This window comes from Ranitomeya variabilis, chromosome 3 (assembly GCF_051348905.1).
Source record: "Ranitomeya variabilis isolate aRanVar5 chromosome 3, aRanVar5.hap1, whole genome shotgun sequence".
NCBI lineage: Eukaryota > Metazoa > Chordata > Amphibia > Anura > Dendrobatidae > Ranitomeya > Ranitomeya variabilis.
The window spans coordinates 321,215,492-321,241,749 of record NC_135234.1 but is presented as its reverse complement, the minus strand read 5'-3'; the positions used below and the strand labels follow the sequence as shown (position 1 = coordinate 321,241,749).

At 42.0% G+C, this 26,258-nt stretch overlaps 1 protein-coding gene across 4 annotated transcripts in view; it reads right to left on the bottom strand.

Annotated features, from left to right (window-relative positions):
* Positions 1-26,258, bottom strand: part of CRYBG2 (crystallin beta-gamma domain containing 2) — a 386,970-nt gene that overhangs the window by 11,662 nt on the left and 349,050 nt on the right. For all 4 annotated transcript variants that reach the window (XM_077295719.1, XM_077295720.1, XM_077295723.1 and 1 more), the window contains 7 exons: positions 11,072-11,208; positions 10,840-10,966; positions 10,609-10,751; positions 10,401-10,527; positions 9,917-9,949; positions 8,512-8,624; positions 6,248-6,377 (listed from right to left, as the gene is read on the bottom strand). In XM_077295719.1, coding sequence (XP_077151834.1) covers positions 6,248-6,377; positions 8,512-8,624; positions 9,917-9,949; positions 10,401-10,527; positions 10,609-10,751; positions 10,840-10,966; positions 11,072-11,208 — 810 coding nt within the window. The remainder of the gene's footprint in view (positions 1-6,247; positions 6,378-8,511; positions 8,625-9,916; positions 9,950-10,400; positions 10,528-10,608; positions 10,752-10,839; positions 10,967-11,071; positions 11,209-26,258) is intronic.

Genomic DNA, 26,258 nt, shown 5'->3' with positions numbered 1-26,258 from the left:
GTTGAGCAAAAAGATTCACAGCACCCTGGTCCAGGGGCCATATCAGTAGTCCGTGACCACTGGACTAGAGTCCTGTGAACTTCCTCCCTTGTAACATCTTGTAATTAGCATGCCTAGCACAATGTCATACGTGCGTCGTGCTGTAGCAATGACGTTGCGTTTGGAATACTAATCAGAAGAAATGTTGGGAATAGCGGCTGGGAGGTGGAGGCTTGCAACGGTCTGGGAAACGTGCCATGGACTACAAACATGACGGTTGAACCAGGGACCTGGGAACTTGTTACTCATCTCTACTAATAGCTATTGCCAAATAGCAGGGCTAGCCATCCTATGTCACAGAGAGAGATAGTGTAATAAAGATCACTCTGGCATGTACCACACTAAGGCCTTGTCTGTAGGTTGCGTTTATGGTTTCCGTAAGGGCTAGTCTTAAACAAATCCAGCAAAACAAAACTAGACAAAAACAAGAGCATTAACTTTTTCCACCAAATTTACCCAATTAACCAATATACTGCCAATGAATTATCAAATCTCTGTGTAGGTAACATTTCCGCTGAGATTTGAATTTGGATCACTTCAATCCAGTGATCGAGTTTACCTACACACTAGTTTAGTGCCAAGGAATTATGTAAAACACAATGTCCTCAAGCATTTTGGGCCTTCAATATCCTACACTATTTACACATGCACTATTTACACATTGTAATGTTAGTGTACTGGTTTTAATGTTTTTAGTTGATGGGTTATCAATATTATTGTTTCAGGATTTTTTTTCACATTTAAAAAAAAATATTGGACTATTTTTGTGTGTCATTGCCTGCTGTTAATTCTGTTATATTACATTACTATTTTAGGTTAATTCCGTCAGGGTTAGCGTTATGACAATAATTTATGGGCCAGGACATCACTAACATCAAAGATCCAGGGCTCTGGCCTTGAACTTCTTGGCGCAGCCCTTGATTTTCATCAACTGCCACGTTGAACTGTGTCTGTGTAAGCATGATACTGACACAGTTCAATCGCATGATAGAGCCAGGAGGCAAAGCTCCCTTCCCTATCATTGTCCATTTTGTAAGCTACAGACTGCATAGGCCTGCAGTTTATGAGATGCCAGCGAACTCATGCAGTAGGCGCTATGACATCATTACATTGCACCGCCTCTGCAGGCCCGCTGTAAAGTCAGAAGCGCAGACGGAGGCTGCTTTGTCAGGTATCAGGATTAGGTGAATATCATTTTTATTGTTTTTGTATTATCGAGTTGTGTCAGCCATCACACTATGTATAGTAGGTTGCAGGGGAAATAATGCAGTGTGTAAGGGAGTCATGGGACCATTATACTATATATAATTGGACATTTGGAGCCATCTAAATATATAATGGGCTGAGTTCCTCTCATACTTAATACTGTTTAGCCTCATGCTATATACAGTATATAGGAACTGTGGGGACCATCGTACTTTATATAAGGCCAAAAAAAAGTAATGAAACAATTTTTTAACTATTATGGTCACTGTTCAACACCAGTAAAGCAGGCAGAATGGGAAGTTTTTGTTGGTTATAATAATTTTGGATGGTGCTGGAAATATGATGGTCACATGTATCTCTCTAATAAACTCTGCAGATTATACATGGCTGGAGGAAGCCATCTTGTCGGCCTGGACCAGAAGGAAAAGACAAGAAAAGTGAACGACCCCAATCAGAAAGAACATCAGCTGTAAGCTACTACACTCACCGGCCACTTTATTAGGTACACCATGCTAGTAACGGGTTGGACCCCCTTTTGCCTTCAGAACTGCCTCAATTCTTCGTGGCATAGATTCAACAAGGTGCTGGAAGCATTCCTCAGAGATTTTGGTCCATATTGACATGATGGCATCACACAGTTGCCGCAGATTTGTCGGCTGCACATCCCAAAGATGCTCCATACAAGGCAGGATGGATCCATGCTTTCATGTTGTTTACGCCAAATTCTGACCCTACCATCCGAATGTCGCAGCAGAAATCGAGACTCATCAGACCAAGCAACGTTTTTCCAATCTTCTACTGTCCAATTTCGATGAGCTTGTACAAATTGTAGCCTCAGTTTCCTGTTCTTAGCTGAAAGGAGTGGTACCCGGTGTGGTCTTCTGCTGCTGTAGCCCATCTGCCTCAAAGTTCGACGCACTGTGCGTTCAGAGATGCTCTTAGGCCTACCTTGGTTGTAACGGGTGGCGATTTGAGTCACTGTTGCCTTTCTATCAGCTCGAACCAGTCTGCCCATTCTCCTCTGACCTCTGGCATCAACAAGGCATTTCCGCCCACAGAACTGCCGCTCACTGGATTTTTTTTCTTTTTCGGACCATTCTCTGTAAACCCTAGAGATGGTTGTGCGTGAAAATCCCAGTAGATCAGCAGTTTCTGAAATACTCAGACCAGCCCTTCTGGCACCAACAACCATGCCACGTTCAAAGGCACTCAAATCACCTTTCTTCCCCATACTGATGCTCGGTTTGAACTGCAGGAGATTGTCTTGACCATGTCTACATGCCTAAATGCACTGAGTTGCCGCCATGTGATTGGCTGATTAGAAATTAAGTGTTAACAAGAAGTTGGACAGGTGTACCTAATAAAGTGGCCGGCGAGTGTATATTGAATATATATAAGCCGTAATCAATTATTTATTCTGCAGTACTAGTATCTACCATTTTTTGGTCACTGGTCACTGAATAAGGGTAATATCAGTATTTTTAACAGTGTGTTGTTTTTTTATTTTTTAGAAGGGGAAAGCACAGGTAGTGTGCAGAGAGCAGAGCAGGCTATTTGTTGAAGGCCGGAGTCACACTAGAGAGGAATATGGACGAGTGCTATGTGAGAAAAAAAATCGCATAGCACTCGGACCAATGTTAATCTATGGGCAGCTCCCAACATCCGTTGTTTTCTCGGCCATATTATACGTGCGAGGGAAATCGCAGCATGCTGCAATTTGCACCGTATATCGGCCAAGACTCGCCATTGAAAGACTATGGGTGCGAGAAAAACTCGCACACCACACGGACCATCAGTGTGACTTGCAAGAAAAATGCACCGGTGTCCTTTAGAAAAGCCGGCAATTCAGTGCGGTGTACAGTAAAATCACACTGACAGGTTAGAATAGAATAGATAAAATAAATGTCTACACATAGTATAGGTATATATACTGTATATATGTCATTGACACACATATATATCTTTATATTTCATACAGAGCTAGATAGCAGAATAGCCGATAATTCAATTGTAGGATTCTGTAAAATCATTGCAGAACCCGACAGGATATGAGACATGGTTTACATACAGTAAAGCATTGCATATCAGTTAGATTTTTATATGTCCCTCACTAATAATGTTAGTAGAGTGTATGTGTAAAATTTTGGAGCTGTAGGTGTTAAATGAAAGGATTAATTCACGGAAAAAGCTGTCGTGGGCTATTGTAAGGTGACATTAAGTCTGGTTAATAATGGAGAGGAGTCAATAAGACCCCTCTCCATTATTAATCCAATAGTATGAATGGGTTAAAAAAAATACACACATTAAGAATAAAGTCTTTTAATGAAATAATTTAACACACAGATTTACAATCTTTATTACACTCTCAATCCAAGCAAAGCCCTCATTCTTCTGTAAAAAAAATTCAAAATAAAAAAGCAACAATATCCCATTCCTGTCCGCTGTACAGTCAAGTCCCACACTGCAATCCGGGGATTAATTAGTTTACAACCGGGAGCGGTGCTAATGCTACCAACCGGGCTGTAAACCACGGAGGAATGAATGAAAAGCAGGGCAGCACGGTGGCTTAGTGGTTAGCACTGCAGCGCTGGAATCCTGGGTTCAAATCCCACCAAGGACAACATCTGCAAAGAGTTTGTATGTTCTCTCCGTGTTTGCGTGGGTTTCTTCCGGGCACTCCGGTTTCCTCCCACATTCCAAAGACATACTGATAGAGAATTTAGATTGTGAGCCCCATTGGGGACAGCAATGATAATGTCTGTAAAGCGCTGCGGAATATGTTAGCGCTATATAAAAATAAAGATTATTATTATTATTATTATTATTATTAAAAGATGCCTCCGCATCTTCCCCGCCTGACCGGGTATGAACTCATTAGCGTGGGAAAGTTTCTGAACATTTTCCCATGCTGTCAAGTGCTGTCAGGCAGTGAGTCTGCGCAGCCTCAGTGACGTCAGCGGTAGTCACTGAGGCTGCGCAGACTCCTCGCTTGACCTTAACCCCTTATTACCCCATATGCCACCGCTACAGGGCAATGGAAAGAGAGAGGCTAAGTGCCAGAATTGGCACATCTTACAGATGCGCCTTTTCTGGGGTGGCTAGGGGCAGATGTTTTTAGCCGGGGGGGGCAATAACCATGGTCCCTCTCTAGTCTATTAATATCTGCCCTCAGTCACTGGCTTTCCCTCTCTGGCAGAGAAAATTGCGCGGGAACCCACGCCAGTTTTTTCCGAGAATTAATGCTTTAATTTAACACCTACAACTCCAAAATTTTACACACACACTACTAACATTATTAGTGACGGACATATAAAAATCTAACGGATATGCAATGGTTTACTGTATATAGCTCTGTATGAAATATAAATTATATATATATGTATACACTGTATATACACTGCTCAAAAAAATAAAGGGACACTTAAACAACAGAATATAACTCCAAGTAAATCACACTTCTGTGAAATCAAACTGTCCACTTAGGAAGCAACACTGTTTGATAATCTATGTCACATGCTGTTGTGCAAATGGAGTAGACAACAGATGGAAATTATTGGCAATTATCATGACACCCTCAATAAAGGAGTGGTTCTACAGATGGAGACCACAGACCACATCTGTACCAATGCTTTCTGGCTGATGTTTTCACCATCTACGCCATCTAGCGTCTGTTATAAGCATTACACTCTATATCTGCACTTTATTAGCACAAGGCACTTTCCTTGCTTTTTTTAATCATGAAATGGATTTCAGATGGATTGATGATGAAAATTGACATATTTGTATAGATGCTATTTAGATTAAGGGATGGATAGTATATAGATTAACCTCGGTTTATCCAGTACCTATTTTCTGAATTTTAAAAATATTACTGTTTTTGTATGAATTAATAAAAAAATTCTGTTTTCATAAGATAATTTTCTGTGTTGTCACTTCTATTGTATATTTTTTTGTCCCCAATAGATGATATCTTAAGGGGTTTATACAAAAAAATAAAAAGTAGTCTACTGTCCAGGAGTTGTCAGATACTTTAGTCCAGGTCTGAAGTTGGATCAGCCTGTAACTTCATTTTCCACTTTGATTTTGAGCATCATTCCAACTCCAGACCTCCATGGGACATTAGTTGTGATTTACGTTGATAATTTTTAGGTTTTATTGTTCTCAACACATTCCACTATGTAATGAATAAAGATTTACAACTGGAATATTTCATTCAGTGATATCTAGGATGTGGTATTTTAGTGTTCCCTTTATTTTTTTGAGCAGTGTATGTTTTCACAAATATTTGAGGCCATGTAACCATTATATGTCCATTTTGCAAAACGGCGAGAAAATCTCACCATACGGATACCATACGGATGTCACACGGATACTTAGATGCGAGAAAATTGTATCCTCTCGCATTGCACACGGATGACATATGGATCACTGTTCAGGGAACATTTGTGCGATTCTCGGCCGTGAAAAACGGACCGATTTTTTATACATTATGTGTGACTCCAGCCGAACACAGATCTCCTCCACAGCCATGTGAATGGCAGATGAAGTGAAGCACTTGGCAGTGGCCAATATACGGGTCTGCGGTGTTCTGCCACATACATCAATTATATCTAACCACTGCTGGTGCAGATTTTAGCTGACTGGTTGGGCTGCTGGCTGTCCATCCCCCACCGATCACATATAGATGAATTATTCTAAGGATAGGTCATCAATAATAGTCTTTATGAACACATCCAATCTACAGTACTTGAATGCTGCTGCAGCCAATCACTTGGCGCAGCAGTCTACTGCTGTTAACCTTTGCATCACCGCTAAGTCCATTGTTTGGCTGCAGCAGTCAAATGCTGTAGTCGTGATCTTGCCACAGAAGCCATCTCAACAGGACAAGGGGCAGCAGCGGTGAGGCAGCTCTGAAAAAAACATTTATTTCTCTATTCTTTTCTATTCATTTATAATGTTGCATATGAGTAAAATGCACAGGTCTGCCTAATTCAATACTTACAAGTGGAACCTTCTTAAGAGATTGTACCATACTTATTGCCTGGCATCCCATAGCAGTACGTGTAGGATAATCCCCTTCATCGAGAATGTATTGCTCTCCACAGCAATTCTCATTTTCATACAGAATCCAACTGTGGAAAGAACAAATCAATAAAGGAGCTATATTCACACACAATTTAATCAATAGAGCAGATTACTACTGCGAGTGATTATTGACTTTGTTTGAAAATGTGCAAAAAACTTTATAATTACGCTTAAATTGTCACATTGCCTTTTAGACCTATTTGAGGGTAAATCACAGTTTGTGCCTCAGTTAAAAAGAAGGCACATCTTTACGGGAAGTGATGCATGACTAAAGATGCACCAAGATGCTATATTATTATTATTTATTACTATATAGCGCCATTTATTCCATGGCACATTACATGTGAGGAGGGGTACACATAATAAAAAACAAGTACAATAATCTTAATCAATACAAGTCACGACTGATACATGAGGAGAGAGGACCCTGCCAGTGAGGGCTCACAATCTACAAGGGATGGGTAAGAATACAGTAGGCGAGGGTAGAGCTGGTCATGCAGTGGTTTGGTTGATTGGTGGTTAATGCAGGTTGTAGGCTTGTCGGAAGAGGTGGGTCTTCAGGTTCTTTTTGAAGGTTTCTACGGTAGGCGAGAGTCTGATATGTTGTGGTAGAGAGTTCTAGAGTATGAGGGATGTGCAGGACAAATCTTGTATGCGAATGTGGGAAGAGGAGATAGGAGAGAAGTATAGAAGGAGATCTTGTGAGGATCGGAGGTTGCGTGCAGGTAAGTACCGGGAGACGAGGTCACAGATGTATGGAGGAGACAGGTTGTGGATGGCTTTGAAGGGAATGACAGAGGGGAGAAGCTTTGGAATAGTGGGGGGACAGGTGGATTAGTTGGGCAGCAGAGTTTAGAATAGATTGGAGGGGTGTGAGAGTGTTAGAGGGGAGGCCACAGAGCAGGAGGTTGAAGTAGTCAAGGCGGCCAATGATGAGGGCATGGACTAGGGATTTTGCAGATTCTTGGTATAGGAATGTATGGATCCGGGAAATATTTTTGAGTTGAAGTCGTCAGGAAGTGGAAAGGGCCTGGATATGTGATTCGAAGGAGAGATCAGTGTCAAGGATTACCCCGAGGCAGCGAGCTTGTGGGACTAGGGAGAGTGAGCAGCCATTTACTTTAATGGATAGGTCTGTTGGGGGAGTCGAGTGAGATGGGGGAAAGATGATGAATTCTGTTTTGTCCATATTAAGTTCTAGAAATCTAGCGGAGAAGAAGGATGAAATAGTGGACAGACATTGTGGGATTCTGGTTAGAAGGGTGGTGATATCTGGTCTAGAAATGTAGATCTGTGTGTCGTTGGCATAGAGATGATACTGAAAGCCATGGGACTCTATGAGCTGTCCAAGGCCAAAGGTATAGATGGTGAAGAGCAGAGGCCCTAGGACTGAACCTTGCGGGACTCCGACAGATAGGGGGCGAGGTGAGGAGGTGGTGTGTGAGTGGGAGACCCTGAATGTCCAGTCTGTTAGGTACGACGAAATCCAAGATAGGGCCAAGTCAGTGATGCCAAGAGATGAGAGGGTCTGTAATAGGGAATGATCCACTGTGTCAAAGGCAGAGGACACAGTAATACTACAGTACTGCTATGTACAGAAAGAATCACGGTCTCCAATGAACGTCAGCTACAGGCTGGCTTTCACAGAAGTACCATAATAACCTGCACGGGGGTCTTCAGCAGATCTTTAGCCGCCATGGAAACCCATTAGCACCCCATGATCACGTCACGGGCGTGCTGAAGGGCGCACAGAATGATGCGCTTCCTCCCTGCCAGTGTACATTAAATGCAGTCGTCACAAATTGACAGCGACATTTAACAGGTTAACAGCCACTGGTGGAGGTCTGCTTCACCCATTGCTGTTAAAGGCAGATGATGGCTGAATAACACAGCCACCACCTGCTGGGAAATATGCGGGTCTGGCTTGCAAGCTTGCATCAACCTCAGGGACACAACATGTGATGGAACTGTACGTCATATGTTAGGAAGGGTTTAAAGTTCTTAATGACAAAGATATACTCTGAAAGTCATTATGAGAACTAAATTCTACCTAGCAGGTGGCATGTGACTGAGCAGATTAGTGGCAATTCTGAAGTTCTGCTAGGAGAAGTTCATCTGCAGAGAGGAGGGAAAGTGATATCAAATGGCTAAAGCATAAAACTAAAAGTAAGAAATTCTCACCTGCCCCCTTCTATCCGACATGATTGGGGTGAAAAGGTTTTTGGCAGTAATACAAGGTCCTCTGTGTGCATCACACGGTCACCATGGAAATTAGGCTCAGAGAAAAGTTGTATCTAAAAAGAAAAGACATACACAGTCCAGCAGTTAGTCCCAAATCAATTTTATAACATGCAGATACATTTAAATAATGGTGCAAAGGTCTGGAGAAAAATAACAACAAAAAATGAGGGGGTTTTTTATTTTCTAAAAACCCAGAAAAAAAGATAACTTTATAAAAGAAAATATTTTTAATAAAAATCACATATATATTTAAAATGTACTGAGATGTGTGACCTATAGACAACTTCCTTTGAAAGACTTGGTTAATTATATATTTGCACACAACAGAAGTAGTGTTAATGCAATATTTATCTTAGGGTTTTTTTGAGTAATTTACAGTAAATCGAAGGCTTTACTTTACAGTGTTAACCTGTGAGCACAATCATAAAATGGATTGCTAAAAAGACAACAATTAGACTCTTAGATTTACTTTTTATTTAATAAATGAATGGTACACATGAAAATAAGCAACTTTGTAATATATTTTATGAGAGAAATCTCCTGCTTTCTTCACCAGGACTGATCATTCACTCTCAAAATTCTCAATTCTGGGGTAAAATCTGTATTCAGTGAAAACAGACTGTAACATTACTGAAATAGGAGATGTCACTTGCTACAGACACATTTCTATGTAGACTGGGCAGGTTGCTCCAGGGCCTCCATCCTCCCCTCCACCCCCTATCTACATAGAATCTTAGCAGTAACAACTGCCATCTCCTATCTCAGTAATTTAACAATCTGTCTTCAGTTAATACAGATTTTATCCCAGAAATGAGAATTTTGCGAATGAATGCATCTAATCTGAGAGCAGCATAAAGTAGAGAAAGACACCCTTATTCCTGCAATGAGTAACTTACTGTGGTTTTGATAAAATCATTGTTTTATCAGCAGGAGATTATTATTGGAGGACTAGTAACCTGTTGCCAGGTAGTCAAGCACATTCATGAGCTCTGTATAACCCCACTCCTTATTGGCCACTTTCTGTGTACACTGCACCTAGGCAGAAAGCTGCCAATCAGTGGTGTGGGTGGGGTTATACTGAGCTCCTCACTCAGACAACTGCTTGATCTGCAGCACATAAAACTGTGATTTTATCAAACTGACAGCAAGCAGCTCAGTAAGTGACTCACTGCAGGAATCAGAGTATCGACCCTTACAGCATGCTGGTCTCAGATGGGATAGCAGAAACCAGGTCACAGATTCCCTTGAACATGTGCACATACATTTATACAGGGTTTTTACATTTCCCCATCTACTACATTATACACTTTCTGTTGTATATATGAACCAGCACTGTTTTTCTCACCTTAGGTAAATATTGAAGATTCTGACCTCCAACCTATTAAAAGAAATAATCGATAAAATGATGAAAAGGGTAATGAAATCTAATGACATAAAATCAACCGTTAGATCCAGTTCCCAGTTTTGGTGCAGAACTTTTTTCATTCATTTTATTTTTTTTTGGCAGCACTTGTAGTGGGGCCTTAGGACATGTTCACACGTCGGATCATTTTTGTAGAAGATAAAGTTCAATAAAACATATTCGCACCAGATGAAAGCATATGTGCAAATTTTTATGCATGCTGCAAATGTTAGAATGGGATGCTGTGGTATATTCATGTGAAACATGAAAACATTGTACTTGCCACTAATCCACATGAAAACTGATGATGGAAAACAGGTAAAATATTTACCAGCTGCTACAGTGCCATAACTAGTGGCATGAAAATTGTAAGCTTCATATATAGCAAAACCCTCATTATACGTAGTTTGCTATGAACATATGTTACCTGTAGTACTGGCTGCACAGAACTGATATGGCTGTCCTTAGCTCCCCAGTCTTGATAGTTGTGATAAATCCCCTTTTCTAGAATATACTGCTCTCCTGAGAAGTCAACATTCTCATACGCCACCCACCTAAGGAATAGAATGAGTCTAAGTATTTCAAAGGTATGATTAAAAAATTATTAAAATCACTTTTTTAAAAAACAAACTTACACTCCATTGAGGACTTGGACAGAGCAAGTATTAGTCCCATATTGAGCAACCTCTATATCTGCCAGTGCTTCATTCAGACGCAAACACGAACCTTCTAAGCAACCTGGCTTCTCATATAGTATTATCTCAGGTTCTGAAAAATCCTAAAGGAACAGAAAATGTGTAATGTATTACACATAAAAAATTAACAATGATGCATGAAAAATAGACTAACATCTTTAAAATCCTCACCGTGCGGATATGCCGGAGTGATCCCAACGCTTCAGTACAACCTCCCCACTGAGACCAGTTCTGATATTCCCCTTCTTCTAGAAGGTATTGGTGACCATGAAAGCTTTCTTTCTCATATGCTACCCAACTGCATTCAATAAAAGTGGTAAGGTGAGGGAAATGGAAAGATATTAACCTGGTAAACCATTCCGTTATTTTGTAATATTATTTGTATTGACAACTTTATACCTACCATCCTCCAAAGACTTTCAAAGAGCCCACATTAGTGAGACGCTCTCCATGCTGGTTAGGCTCCCCTTGTAGTAAATGAAGGTCTTTGGTCACTTCCCAGTGGTGGCCTTTAAACTCAGGGTGTTCAAACAAGAGAATCTGCAAGGATAGATTGTTTGTAAATGTAAGCTGGAACAACTATTAATCTAAATAAGAAAATTCTGATTTGAAATTTATGTCTCCACAAAAATCATTTTGACTGATATACAAGTAGCAGAACAAACAATGTATCAATGGAACAATAGCCTAGAATAGAAGCTGACTTATAGATCCAAACAAGCCATCCTTTCCGTTTCATCGGTGAGCAAGTGTTTTCATGATGTAAACAGCGACTATTATCTCTATTGGAGTGATGAGACGAATGTTCACAGAAACAAGAAAATAAAACTTTTCTGCAATATTAGTGAGTTCTTTTAGTAAACATGCTAAGTATATATTTACAAGCAAACGTTTCTTCCAAAGGTTTCGGCAAAACCTACCCTAAGTCCTTTATACTTGAAATGTTATCCATATAAGACTAATTAGAGGAGCAGTAACCAATTACCGTAGTCTCTTCCAATTAGAGATGTGGGCAAAAGTTTTGAGACAGACACAAATTTTGCTCTAAAAAGGTTTGCTGCTTAACTTTTTATAGTGGCAATTTGCATTAACTCTGCTTTACTTAGTGAAGCTTGAACAGATGAATTGCAAGAAATTGTAAAGTCTTTCCTTGCTATGAAAATTTACTTAAATACAAAAAACCATTTCCACTGAATTTCAACCTGCCACAAAATGATCTGCTTACATCACTTCAGGGATCTCATTCGCACACAAAAAAGTATTAACAAGACAAGGGAGCTGATGCTACTCTGTCATTGTAAAAGTAGACTGGTTGTTTTAAAAGTGGTCTGGTACTTGAAATCATTGTCTTCTATTAACCATGGTTACCTCCAAGGAAACTTGAACACTCATCATTGCCTTACATCTAAAGGGTTTTATGAGAAAGGACAATGCCGATATTAAGACTGCCCCTAAATTAACCATTTGTCAGATGCAGTAGTGAAGAAAATGTAAGGGTGTGAAAATCCAGGAAGTGCCACAATCATTTCATACAGAAGATTCAGCTACAGGATCAGTTCCACACCAGTGCAGAGCTTGTTCAGAAATGGCAGCAGGCAGGTATCAGTGCATCTGCACGCACCATGAGGTGAAGGCTTTAGTAAACTGACCTGGTGCCAATATGGGCAACAAAGAAGCCACTTCTCTCCTTGAAAAACATTTAGGGCAGACTGAATTCTGCTGGAAGCATAATGATTGTACTGCAGAGGACTTGGGTAAAGTTCTTTTTCTGATGAAGCTCCATGTAGACTGTTTGGGACATCTCTTCAAATGATTGTTTGGAGAAAAAAAGGTGAGCACTACCATAAGTCGTGTGTAATGCCAAAAGTGAATGATCCTCAGAACAGTCATGTGCAGGGCCGGCGTCAGCATCCGGCACACCCAGGCAAGTCTGGGTCTCTGAGCAGGCAGGGAGGCCCACTCACTGTCAGGGACACCTGCGCCCTTGAGTGGGCCCCCCCGCTTGCTCAGAGCCCCGGTACTTGCAATACTTACCTCCCCACATCCCACTGCTGCGGCGCCTTCCGTACTCTGACTGTGACTTTCAGGTCAGAGAGCGCGATGATGTCACGTCTGGGCGCCCACCGCCTGAGCAGTCACAGTGCAGAAATCCGGAAGACAATGACACTGAAGAGTCCGGAGGAGAGGAGCAGCCAGCAATGAGAGGGGAGTATTTCATTTTTTTTTTAATGTTTAGAGCATTATATATCGGGCCCATCATATACTGGAGCATCATATATGGGGCCCATCATACACTGGAGCATCATATATGGGGCCCATTATACGCTGGAGCATCATATATGGGGCCCATTATATATGGGGCCTATTATATACTGGAGCATCATATATGGGGCCCATTATACCCTGGAGCATCATATATGGGGCCCATTAAACACTGGAACATCATATATGGGCCCATAATGCACAGGAGCATCAAATATGGGGCCCATTTCATATGGAGCATTATATGGGCCTATCATACACTGGAGCATCATATATGGGGCCTATTATATATGGAGCCCATTATATATGGAGCATTATATGGGGACTATTCTATATGGAACATTATATAGGGGCCCATTCTGTATGGAGCAATATATGGGGCCCATCATATACTTAATGGAGCACTATATGGGGCCCATCATATACTAGAGCATTATATGGAGGCAATCATATACTGTACTAGCTGAAGAGCCCGGCGTTGACCGGGCATAGTATCTAACCGTAATTAGTGATAACAGATTATAATGATTATCCTCCATCCCATAGTCCAGTGACCATATACCCATCAAACATCCTCCATCCCATAGTCCGATGACCATATACCCATCACACATCCTCCATCCCATAGTCCAATGCCCATATACCCATCATACATATACTCCATCCCATAGTCCTGTGCCCATATACCTATCATACATATCCTCCATCCCATAGTCCAGTGCCCATATACCCATCACACATCCTCGATCCCATAGTCCAGTGCCCATATACCCATCATACACGTCCTCGATCCCATAGTCCCATGCCCATATACCTATCATACATATCCTCTATCCCATAGTCCCGTGCCCATATACCCATCACACATATCCTCCATCCCATAGTCCTGTGCCCATATACCCACCATACATATCCTCCATCCCATAGTCCTGTGCCCATATACCCATCATACATATCCTTCATCCCATAGTCCCGTGTCCTTATACCCATCACACATATCCTCTATCCCATAGTCCTGTGCCCATATACCCATCACACATATCCTTCATCCTATAGTCCTATGCCCACATACCTATCATACATATCCTCTATCCCATAGTCCCTTGCCCATATACTCATCACACATATCCTCCATCCCATAGGCCCATGCCCATATACCCATCATACATATCCTCCAACCCATAGTACCATGCCCATATACCTATCATACATATCCTCCATCCCATAGTCCTGTGTCCATATACCCATCATACATATCCTTCATCTCATAGTCTTGTGTCCATATACCCATCATACACACCCTCCATCCCATAGTCCTGTGTCCATATACCCATTGCACATCTTCCATCCCATAGTCCCGAGCTGGGTGGTGCTGAGCAGGGAGTTCCTGGAGATGTGCCGTTATGTAACACTGGCAGTGCGGCTCTGTGTGCGGCCGCTGATGATGCGATTTTCTATGTCAGTAACAATAGAGCATGGCAGTAATAGAGGAGGGGGTGATTCATTTCTGTCATGTCTGGGGGGGCAGACAATGGCTGGGACCTTATGTTCTCGGGGATGCTAGATTTCTCCCACCCGGTCAGTGTCTGCTGAGGTGTTGTGGAGTGGGAAGACTGTTGCTCATAGCAACCAATCACAGCTCAGCTTCTTTTAAACAGCTCTGGTGAAATGAAAGATGCTTAGTGATCGGGTGGGGCTATGTCGAGTGGGTGTGGCTGATACATACACACATACACACTCATTTATATATATATATATATATATATATATATATATATATAGATGGAACATTATATGGGACCCATTATGTATGCAGCAATATATGGGGCTCATTATTCTTTATGGAGCATAATATAGGGAACATTATACATTATGGAGCAATATATGGGACTCATTATACTGTATGGAGCAATATATGGGGCCTAGTACATACTGTATGGAGCAATATATGGGGTCCATTATTGTGTATGGAGCATTATATGGGGCTCATTATTCTGTATGGAGCATTATATGGGGCCCATTATTCTGTATGGAGCATTATATGGGGCCCATTATTCTGTATGGAGCAATATATGGTACCCATAATACTGTAGGGACCAATATATGTGGCTCATTACACTGTATCTAGCATTATATGAGCTCATTATACTGTATGGAGCATTATATGGGGTTCATTATTCTGTATATAGCAATATATAGGGCTCATTACTCTGTATGGAGCACTATGTGGTGTCCATAATACTGTATAGAGCAATATATGGGGCTCATTATACTGTATGGAGCAAAATGTGGTGCCCATAATACTGTATGGAGTGATTTATGGAGCTTATTATTCTGTACGTAGCAATATATAGGGCTCATTATACTATATGGAGCAAAATGTGATGCCCATAATACTGTATGGAGCAATATATGGGGCTCATTATTCTGTATGGAGCACTATGTGGTGCCCATAATTAGAATTTGTTCGGGTTCCCTCTTATTTGGCAAGCTATAGAGCTTACTGAATAAGCTACAGAGGGAGCCCAACTTCCTGGATCGCGCCGGGTTCTCGTTGCTGGATCGATCAAACCTGTTTGTTGAGCTCTCCATGCATGTGCTGTGACACAGCCGCGACACATGCAGCTGCGGCGCCGATCAGCTGATCAGCCGACGTGATTCAGGAAGCCGGGTGCACTCTCCAGCTTATTCGGTAAGCGCTATAGCTTGCTGAATAAGAGGGAACCCGAACAAATTGCTCAACTCTATCCATAATACTGTATGGAGCAATATATGGGGCTCATTATACTGCATGGAGCAAAATGTGGTGCCCATAATACTGTATGGAGCAATATATGGGGCTCGTTAATCTGTATTGAGCACTATGTGGTGTCCATAATACTGTTTAGAGGACTATACTGTCATCATGTAATGTAAGAAGTGAAATCTTTGGTATTGTACTATACCTATATTTCTCTGCTGTATCTGTGCATCATGAATTTGTGGTATGTGTTAAAGGGGCCCACTGAGACTCTTTCGCCCGGGGCCCTCAAAAACCTGGAGCCGGCCCTGGCTTCACTGATTGTTCACGGCTGGCCGGCCGTGAACAATCAGCGACAGGCACAGTCCGGCCGCGAATTGGGCGGAATTTGAACCACGCATCGCTAATTGGTTGCGCCCAGCTGGCCGAATCCTGTGTATAAATTGCATTATTCTGAAAACTTCATAAATAAACTACCTACATATTCTAGAATACCTGAAGCGTTAGAATCGGGCCACCATCTAGTATATATATATATATATATATATATATATATATATATATATATATATATATATATATACAGTTAGGTCCATATATATTTGGACAGAGACAACATTTTTCTAATTTTGGTTATAGACATTACCACAATGAATTTTAAACAAAACAATTCAGATGCAGTTGTAGTTCAGACTTTCAGCTTTCATTTCAGGGTATCCTGTCATGATTCCCAATGGCAGGGAAACATAAGAACACAAAAATAACGGACGAGCTCTGGGTGATGGAATCTCGAGCTGACCGTGAGCTAAATCTACCACACAACTAATAGTGGCCAGGGAGCATACCTACGACTTCCTAGATGCCACGCGCCAGCCGGAGGACTAACTACGCCTGGTAGAGGAAGGAACAGACCTGGCTTACCTCTAGGGAAATACCCCAAAAGATGATAGCAGCCCCCCACATGTAATGACGGTGAGGTAAGAGGAAAAGACATACACAGTATGAAAGTAGATTTAGCAAAGTGAGGTCCACTTACTAGATAGCAGAAGGATACAAAAGAGGACTTCACGGTCAACTGAAAACCCTTTCAAAAAACCATCCTGAAATTACTTTAAGACTCCTGTGTCAACTCATGACACAGGAGTGGCAATTTCAGCCCGCAAGAGCTTCCAGCTACAGAGAATAACAAAACTGCAAACTGGACAAAAGATACAAAACAAAAGGACAAAGTCCACTTAGCTGATCAGCAGACTAGTAGCAGGAACATGCAACCGAAGGCTCTGGTTACAATGATGACCGGCAAGGAAATGACTGGAGAGCAAGGCTAAATAGGAAACTCCCAAACACTGATGGGAACAGGTGACCTGAGACAGCAAAGCACACACAAGTCACCAGTACCACCAGCAACCACCAGGGGAGCCCAAAAAGCGGATTCACAACAGTACCCCCCCCTTAAGGAGGGGGCACCGAACCCTCACGAGAACCGCCAGGGCGATCTGGATGAGCCCTATGAAAGGCACGAACCAAATCCGAGGCATGAACATCAGAGGCAGTTACCCAAGAATTATCTTCCTGACCATAGCTCTTCCATTTAACCAGATATTGAAGTCTCCGTCTGGAAACACGGGAATCCAAGATCTTCTCTACAACGTACTCCAATTCACCCTCCACCAGCACAGGAGCAGGAGGTTCAGTAGAAGGAACCACCGGTACCTCATATCTCCGCAACAACGACCGATGGAATACATTATGGATAGCGAAAGATGCCGGGAGGTCCAAACGAAAGGACACAGGGTTAAGTATCTCCAAAATCCTATAAGGACCGATGAACCGAGGCTTAAACTTAGGAGAAGAAACCCTCATAGGGACAAAACGGGAAGACAACCACACCAAGTCCCCAACACGAAGGCGAGGACCAACACGACGACGGCGGTTAGCAAACTGCTGAGTCCTCTCCTGGGACAACTTCAAATTGTCCACCACTTGTCCCCAAATCTGATGCAACCGATCCACCACCGCATCCACTCCAGGACAATCCGAAGATTCCACCTGACCAGATGAAAAACGAGGATGAAACCCTGAATTGCAAAAGAAAGGAGAAACCAAAGTGGCAGAACTAGCCCGATTATTAAAGGGAACCTGTCACCCCGTTTTTTCGGTATGAGATAAAAATACTATTAAATAGGGCCTGAGCTGAGCATTACAATAGTGTAGTTTGTGGACCCCGATTCCCCACCTATGCTGCCGAAATACGTTACCAAAGTAGTCGTTTTCGCCTGTCAATCAGGCTGGTCTGGTCAAAAGGGCGTGTTGTCTTCCCCCAGATTTGCGTAGTTTTCCGTTGGTGGCGTAGTGGTGTGCGCATGCCCAAGGTCCCGAATCCTCTGCCAGGGGATTTAAAAGAGCGCGCTGTTCGTTATTCATTGGTGATCGGTGGGCGCGGCCATCTTCCTTTGGCCGCGCGTGCGCAGAAGCGGCGCTCTGCTGGCCGCGACGCTCTGCTGGCCGCGGCTTCAGGAAAATGGCCGCGGGATGCCGCGCGTGCGCAGATGGATATCGCGGCGGCCATTTTCCTGAAGCCGCGGCCAGCAGAGCGCCACGGCCAGCAGAGCGCCGCTTCTGCGCACGCGCGGCCAAAGGAAGATGGCCGCGCCCACCGATCACCAATGAATAACGAACAAATATTCACGGAAAATATCATGCATTAAGGACTGAAAGACTGAAGGTGCATTAGAAAGGCCGAAAGGCATTACTAAATACTCAAAATGGCCCTCAGGCGTATTAAATGCGGTTTTCCACTCATCCCCCTGCTTAATTCGCACCAAATTATACGCCCCACGAAGATCAATCTTAGAGAACCACTTAGCCCCCTTATGCGAGCAAACAAATCAGTCAGCAAAGGCAACGGATACTGATATTTGACTGTAATTTTATTCAGGAGTCGATAATCAATACAAGGCCTCAGAGAGCCATCCTTTTTAGATACAAAGAAAAAACCAGCTCCTAAAGGAGATGAAGAAGGACGAATATGTCCCTTTTCCAGGGACTCCTTAATATACTCTCGCATAGCAGCATGTTCAGGTACAGATAAGTTAAACAAACGACCCTTTGGAAATTTACTGCCAGGAATCAGAGCTATGGCGCAATCACAATCTCTGTGGGGAGGGAGTGAACCAATTTTTGGCTCCTCAAAAATATCACGATAATCAGACAAAAATGCCGGAATCTCAGAGGGAATAGATGACGAAATGGAAACCAAAGGAATGTCCCCATGAGCCCCCCGACATCCCCAGCTTAACACAGACATTGTTTTCCAGTAAAGGACTGGGTTATGAGATTGTAACCATGGTAATCCAAGCACCAAAACATCATGCAAATTGTACAACACAAGGAAGCGAATCACCTCCTGATGGTCTGGAGTCATACGCATAGTCACTTGCGTCCAGAATTGTGGTTTATTACAAGCCAAAGGCGTAGAATCAATACCCTTCAGAGGTATAGGGACTTCCAGAGGCTCTAAATCAAACCCACAGCGCCTGGCAAAGGACCAATCCATAAGACTCAGAGCGGCGCCAGAGTCCACATAGGCATCCACGGTAATAACTGATAATGAACAAATCAAGGTTACAGACAGAATAAATTTAGACTGTAAAGTGTCAATTGAAATAGACTTGTCAACCTTCCTTGTACGTTTAGAGCATGCTGATATAACATGAGCAGAATCACCACAATAGAAGCATAACCCATTTTTACGCCTATAATTCTGCCGCTCGCTTCTGGACAGAATTCTGTCACATTGCATTTTCTCTGGCGTCTCTTCAGTAGATACCGCCAAATGGTGCACGGGTTTGCGCTCCCGCAAACGCCGATCAATCTGAATAGCCATTGTCATGGACTCATTCAGACCTGTGGGCGCAGGGAACCCGACCATAACATCTTTAACGGCATCAGAAAGGCCCTCTCTGAAATTTGCCGCTAGGGCGCACTCATTCCACTGAGTAAGCACAGACCATCTACGAAATTTTTGGCAGTATATCTCAGCTTCATCTTGCCCTTGAGATAGGGCTATCAAAGCTTTTTCAGCTTGAATCTCCAAATTAGGTTCCTCATAAAGCAACCCTAAAGCCAGAAAAAACGCATCCACATTGAGCAACGCAGGATCCCCTGGTGTCAATGAAAATGCCCAATTTTGAGGGTCACCTCGCAGCAAAGAGATCACAATCTTAACCTGCTGGACAGGATCTCCAGAGGAGTGAGGTCTGAGAGAAAGGAACAATTTACAATTATATTTGAAATTCAGGAACCGAGATCTATCTCCGGAAAACACCTCTGGTGTAGGAATTTTAGGTTCAGACATCGGAGTATGTATAACAAAATCTTGTAAATTTTGAACCTTGGTAGCAAGATTATTTAAACCTACAGCTAAACTCTGAGGGTCCATCTTTAAACAGGTGAGATCAGAGCCATTCAAGGATTAGAAGGAGAGAAAGGCAAAGGCTGTAATTAGAGCTGAAATACAACTGATCCAACTATGGAGCAAGCATAGGGGGAAGAAGAAAAAAAAAAAAAAATCTACAGACTTCTTTATTCTCTCCTTTCTTCTGCCAATAACTTTAACACGGGCCGGTCATACTGTCATGATTCTCAATGGCAGGGAAACATAAGAACACAAAAATAACGGACGAGCTCTGGGTGATGGAATCTCGAGCTGACCGTGAGCTAAATCTACCACACAACTAATAGTGGCCAGGGAGCATACCTACGACTTCCTAGATGCCACGCTCCAGCCGGAGGACTAACTACGCCTGGTAGAGGAAGGAACAGACCTGGCTTACCTCTAGGGAAATACCCCAAAAGATGATAGCAGCCCCCCACATGTAATGACGGTGAGGTAAGAGGAAAAGACATACACAGTATGAAAGTAGATTTAGCAAAGTGAGGTCCACTTACTAGATAGCAGAAGGATACAAAAGAGGACTTCACGGTCAACTGAAAACCCTTTCAAAAAACCATCCTGAAATTACTTTAAGACTCCTGTGTCAACTCATGACACAGGAGTGGCAATTTCAGCCCGCAAGAGCTTCCAGCTACAGAGAATAACAAAACTGCAAACTGGACAAAAGATACAAAACAAAAGGACAAAGTCCACTTAGCTGATCAGCAGACTAGTAGCAGGAACATGCAACCGAAGGCTCTGGTTACAATGATGACCGGCAAGGAAATGACTGGAGAGCAAGGCTAAATAGGAAACTCCCAAACACTGATGGGAACAGGTGACCTGAGACAGCAAAGCACACACAAGTCACCAGTACCACCAGCAACCACCAGGGGAGCCCAAAAAGCGGATTCACAACAGTATCCACATTAAAATTGGATGAAGGGTTTGGGAGTTTCAGCTCCTTAACATGTGCCACCCTGTTTTTAAAAGGACCAAAAGTAATTGGACAGATTCAATAATTTTAAATAAAATGTTCATTTCTGGTACTTGGTTGAAAATCGTTTGTTGGCAATGACTGCCTGAAGTCTTGAACTCATGAACATCACCAGACGCTGTGTTTCCACCTTTTTGATGCTCTGCCAGGCCTTCACTGCGGTGGTTTTCAGTTGCTGTTTGTTTGTGGGCCTTTCTGTCTGAAGTTTAGTCTTTAACAAGTGAAATGCATGCTCAATTGGGTTGAGATCAGGTGACTGACTTGGCCATTCAAGAATATTCCACTTCTTTGCTTTAATAAACTCCTGAGTTGCTTTGGCTTTATGTTTTGGGTCATTGTCCATCTGTAGTATGAAACGACGACCAATCAGTTTGGCTGCATTTGGCTGGATCTGAGCACACAGTATGGCTCTGAATACCTCAGAATTCATTCGGCTGCTTCTGTCCTGTGTCACATCATCAATAAACACTAGTGACCCAGTGCCACTGGCAGCCATGCATGCCCAAGCCATCACACTGCCTCTGCCGTGTTTTACAGATGATGTGGTATGCTTAGGATCATGAGCTGTACCATGCCTTCGCCATACTTTTCTCTTTCCATCATTCTGGTAGAGGTTGCTCTTGGTTTCATTTGTCCAAAGAATGTTCTTCCTGAACTGTGCTGGCTTTTTTAGATGTTTTTTAGCAAAGTCCAGTCTAGCCCTTTTATTCTTGATGCTTATGAGTGGCTTGCACCGTGCAGTGAACCCTCTGTATTTACTTTCATGCAGTCTTCTCTTTATGGTAGATTTGGATATTGATACGTCGACCTCCTGGAGAGTGTTGTTCACTTGGTTGGCTGTTGTGAAGGGGTTTCTCTTCACCATGGAGATTATTCTTCTATCCTCCACCACTGTTGTCTTCCGTGGGCGCCCAAGTCTTTTTGCATTGATGAGTTCACCAGTGCTTTCTTTCTTTCTCAGGATGTACCAAACTGTAGATTTTGCCACTCCTAATATTGTAGCAATTTCTCGGATGGGTTTTTTCTGTTTTCGTAGCTTAAGGATGGCTTGTTTCACCTGCATGGAGAGCTCCTTTGACCGCATGTTTACTTCACAGCAAAACCTTCCAAATGCAAGCACCACACCTCAAATAAACTCCAGGCCTTTTATCTGCTTAATTGAGAATGACATAACGAAGGGATTGCCCACACCTGTCCATGAAATAGCTTTGGAGTCAATTGTCCAATTACTTTTGGTCCCCCTAAAAACAGGGTGGCACATGTTAAGGAGCTGAAACTCCTAAACCCTTCATCCAATTTTAATGTGGATACCCTCAAATGAAAGCTGAAAGTCTGAACTTCAACTGCATCTGAATTGTTTTGTTTAAAATTCATTGTGGTAATGTCTATAACCAAAATTAGAAAAATGTTGTCTCTGTCCAAATATATATGGACCTAACTGTATATACACATACAGTACAGACCAAAAGTTTGGACACACCTTCTCATTTAAAGATTTTCCTGTATTTTCATGACTATAAAAATTGTACATTCAGACTGAAGGCATCAAAATTATGAAATAAAACATGTGGAATTATATACTTAACAAAAAAGTGTGAAACAACTGAAATTATGTCTTATATTCTAAGTTCTTCAAAGTAGCCACCTTTTGCTTTGATGACTGCTTTGCACACTCTTGGAATTCTCTTGATGCGCTTCAAGAGGTAGTCACCGGGAATGTTTTTCACTTCACAGGTGTGCCCTGTCAGGTTTAATAAGTGGGATTTATTGCCTTATAAATGGTGCTGGGACCATCAGTTGTGTTGTGCAGAAGTCTGGTGGATACACAGCTGATAGTCCTACTGAATAGACTGTTAGATTTTGTATTATGGCAAGAAAAAAGCAGCTAAGTAAAGAAAAACGAGTGGCCATCATTACTTTAAGAAATGAAGGTCAGTCAGTCCGAAAAATTGGGCAAACTTTGAAAGTGTCCCCAAGTGCAGTGGCAAAAACCATCAAGCGCTACAAAGAAACTGGCTCACATGAGGACCGCCCCAGGAAAGGAAGACCAAGAGTCACCTCTGCTTCTGAGCATAAGTTTATCTGAGTCACCAGCCTCAGAAATCGCAGGTTAACAGCAGCTCAGATTAGAGATCAGGTCAATGCCACACAGAGTTCTAGCAGCAGACACATCTCTACAACAACTGTTAAGAGGAGACTTTGTGCAGCAGGCCTTCATGTAAAATAGCTGCTAGGAATCCACTGCTAAGGACAGGCAACAAGCAGAAGAGACTTGTTTTTTGCTAAAGAACACAAAGAATGGACAGTAGACCAGTGGAAATCTGTGCTTTGGTCTGATGAGTCCAAATTTGAGATCTTTGGTTCCAACCACCGTGTCTTTGTGCGACGCAGAAATTGAAGGCATACTGAACCAGCATGGCTACCACAGCATCTTGCAGAGGCATGCTATTCCATCCGGTTTGCATTTAGTTGGACTACCATTTATTTTTCAACAGGACAATGACCCCAAAACACCTCCAGGTTGTGTAAGGGCTATTTGACCAAGAAGGAGAGTGATGGGATGCTATGCCAAATGACCTCCACAGTCACCAGACCTGAACCCAATCGAGATGGTTTGGGGTGAGCTGGACCGCAGAGTGAAGGCAAAAGGGCCAACAAGTGATAAGCATCTCTGGGAACTCCTTCAAGATTGTTGGAAGACCATTCCCGGTGACTACCTCTTGAAGCTCATCAAGAGAATGCCAGAGTGTGCAAAGCAGTCATCAAAGCAAAAGGTGGCTACTTTGAAGAACCTAGAATATAAGACATAATTTCAGCTTCACACTTTTTTGTTAAGTATATAATTCCACATGTGTTAATTCATAGTTTTGATGCCTTCAGTGTGAATGTACAGTTTTCATAGTCATGAAAATACAGAAAAATCTTTAAATGAGAAGGTATGTCCAAACTTTTGGTCTGTACTGTATATATACAGGGTGGTCCGAAAGTAGGTGGACCAAAAGTAGGTGAACAGAAAATAATAACATTTATTTTGATTTATATATAAAATTATATTTACTAACACAAGCATAACATTGACAATTACATTTTATTCTGAACAATAATACAACAGCCCTTAAATTTTATCAACGAAGGTGCTCAAACTGTTTTCCATAGTATTCAGCTAGAAGAGTATAACCCTATATTTAAAACATAACTTTTACTAGTGATGATTAAAATGAACAAACAATTAATAAACAAAGGTGCTCACGTCGATAACAGTGCAGTTAAAAAACTGGTTGTATCTCACCAATTGCAGACCGGAGTACCACATAGATAGATCAAGGGTCTCCGGTTGTGGCAGACGGCCACACAGAAATCTTTCTGAGACCAGAGGACACATAGCCACTGCTGGGGTCCTCAGGATTATATACCTGAGCAAAACTGAGCTCACGGACTTATGAAACTCCCCTGATGAATCTCTGCGAGTGGAGAAGAAACGCGTTGGGAGGCGTTACTTTCTAACATACTTGGTGGGGGGTGTCCAGTGCAGGGCTCATCTGGGCCTGTCCTTGTAAGGACAGGAGTCAATGCTGGGGCACGACAGGGGAGTAGATAACGGTTCCCCATCCCTGTACACATTGCTCCATTTCTTTGTTTACTGCTGGACCCTCCCGGAGACCCTTGATCTATCTATGTGGTACTCCAGTCTGCAATTGGTGAGATACAACCAGTTTTTTAACTGCACTGTTATCGACGTGAGCACCTTTGTTTATTAATTGTTTGTTCATTTTAATCATCACTAGTAAAAGTTATGTTTTAAATATAGGGGTTATACTCTTCTAGCTGAATACTATTGCTCTCCCTAAGAGTTGTGCAACAGCTTGGGTTCTTCAAGCTGCAGCTGTATTTCAAACTGTTTTCCATCACAATTTGCACAGCTTTGAAGTCTGCCTCTTACGCTTCAACAAACATTTTTGCACAAGTCTCTTTGGGAATTAATTTCTTGAAATGCATCTCTTACGTAATTTTTAAAATCACTGACACTTTTTGGTTTTCGACTATAAACTTTGTCCTTGAGTACTCCCCAAAAGAAAAAATACATTGGAGTCAAATCTGGTGAACTTGCTGGCCAATCAAGTGGGCCTCTTCTGCCAATCCATTTATTAGGAAATGTTTCATCAAGATATTCGTGGACTACTCTTGAATAATGTGGAGGGGCCCCATCTTGTTGGAAATAATGGTAATTTGAATTAGACTGTTGCTGTAACTGGGGAACAACTTGATTCATTAGAATTTTGAGATACTTATCTCCTGTGACTGTTCCATAAAAAAAATGGTCCAAAAACACCAAAACTTGAAATACCACCCCAAACATTGACATCAGGCTCATTTAGTTGTTGCTCTAATGTTAAATGCATGTTCTCATTATACCAGTAAATACAATTATGTCTGTTAATATGGCCAGATAATTTGAAAGAAGCTTCATCACTCCATATAATGTTATCTAAAATTACTGGATTTTCTTCAATTTTGTTAAAGGGAACCTTTCACCCCCAAAATCGAAGGTGAGCTAAGCCCATCGGCATCAGGGGCTTATGTACAGCATTCTGTAATGCTGTAGATAAGCCCCCTATGTAACCTGAAAGATGAGAAAAAGAGGTTAGATTATAGATGATGTTACGATGATGTCCTCTTCTTGACTTTCTTGGACTTTTTTGGACTCCGAACAAATCTTTCACAACAATTTGTTTATTATTTTCTGTACAGGCTGTTTTGGGTCGACTAGTTTTTGGAGCATTAAGGATTGAGCCAGTGGCATCAAATTTGTCACAAATTCGGTAAATGGTATGTCTCTTTGGGGTTTGAGTACCAAACGTTTCAACCCACTTTGCTCTAACTGTTTCAGCATTTTGAGATTTCCAATACTCTTTTCAAATCCATTTTCTGTATTTTAATTATTTGCCATTATGGGTTATCTGAATTATCTGAAAAGAAAACAGATGTGGGGGAGATTTATCTGTGAAAACTAGATCTGTGAAGTTGCCCTTAGCAACCAATCAGATTTCACCTTTCATTTTCCAAAGAGTCTGTGAAGAATGAAAAGTGGAATCTGATTGGTTGCTAAGGGCAACTGAGTCAGTTTCACTTTACACCATGTTTGATAAAGCTCCCCC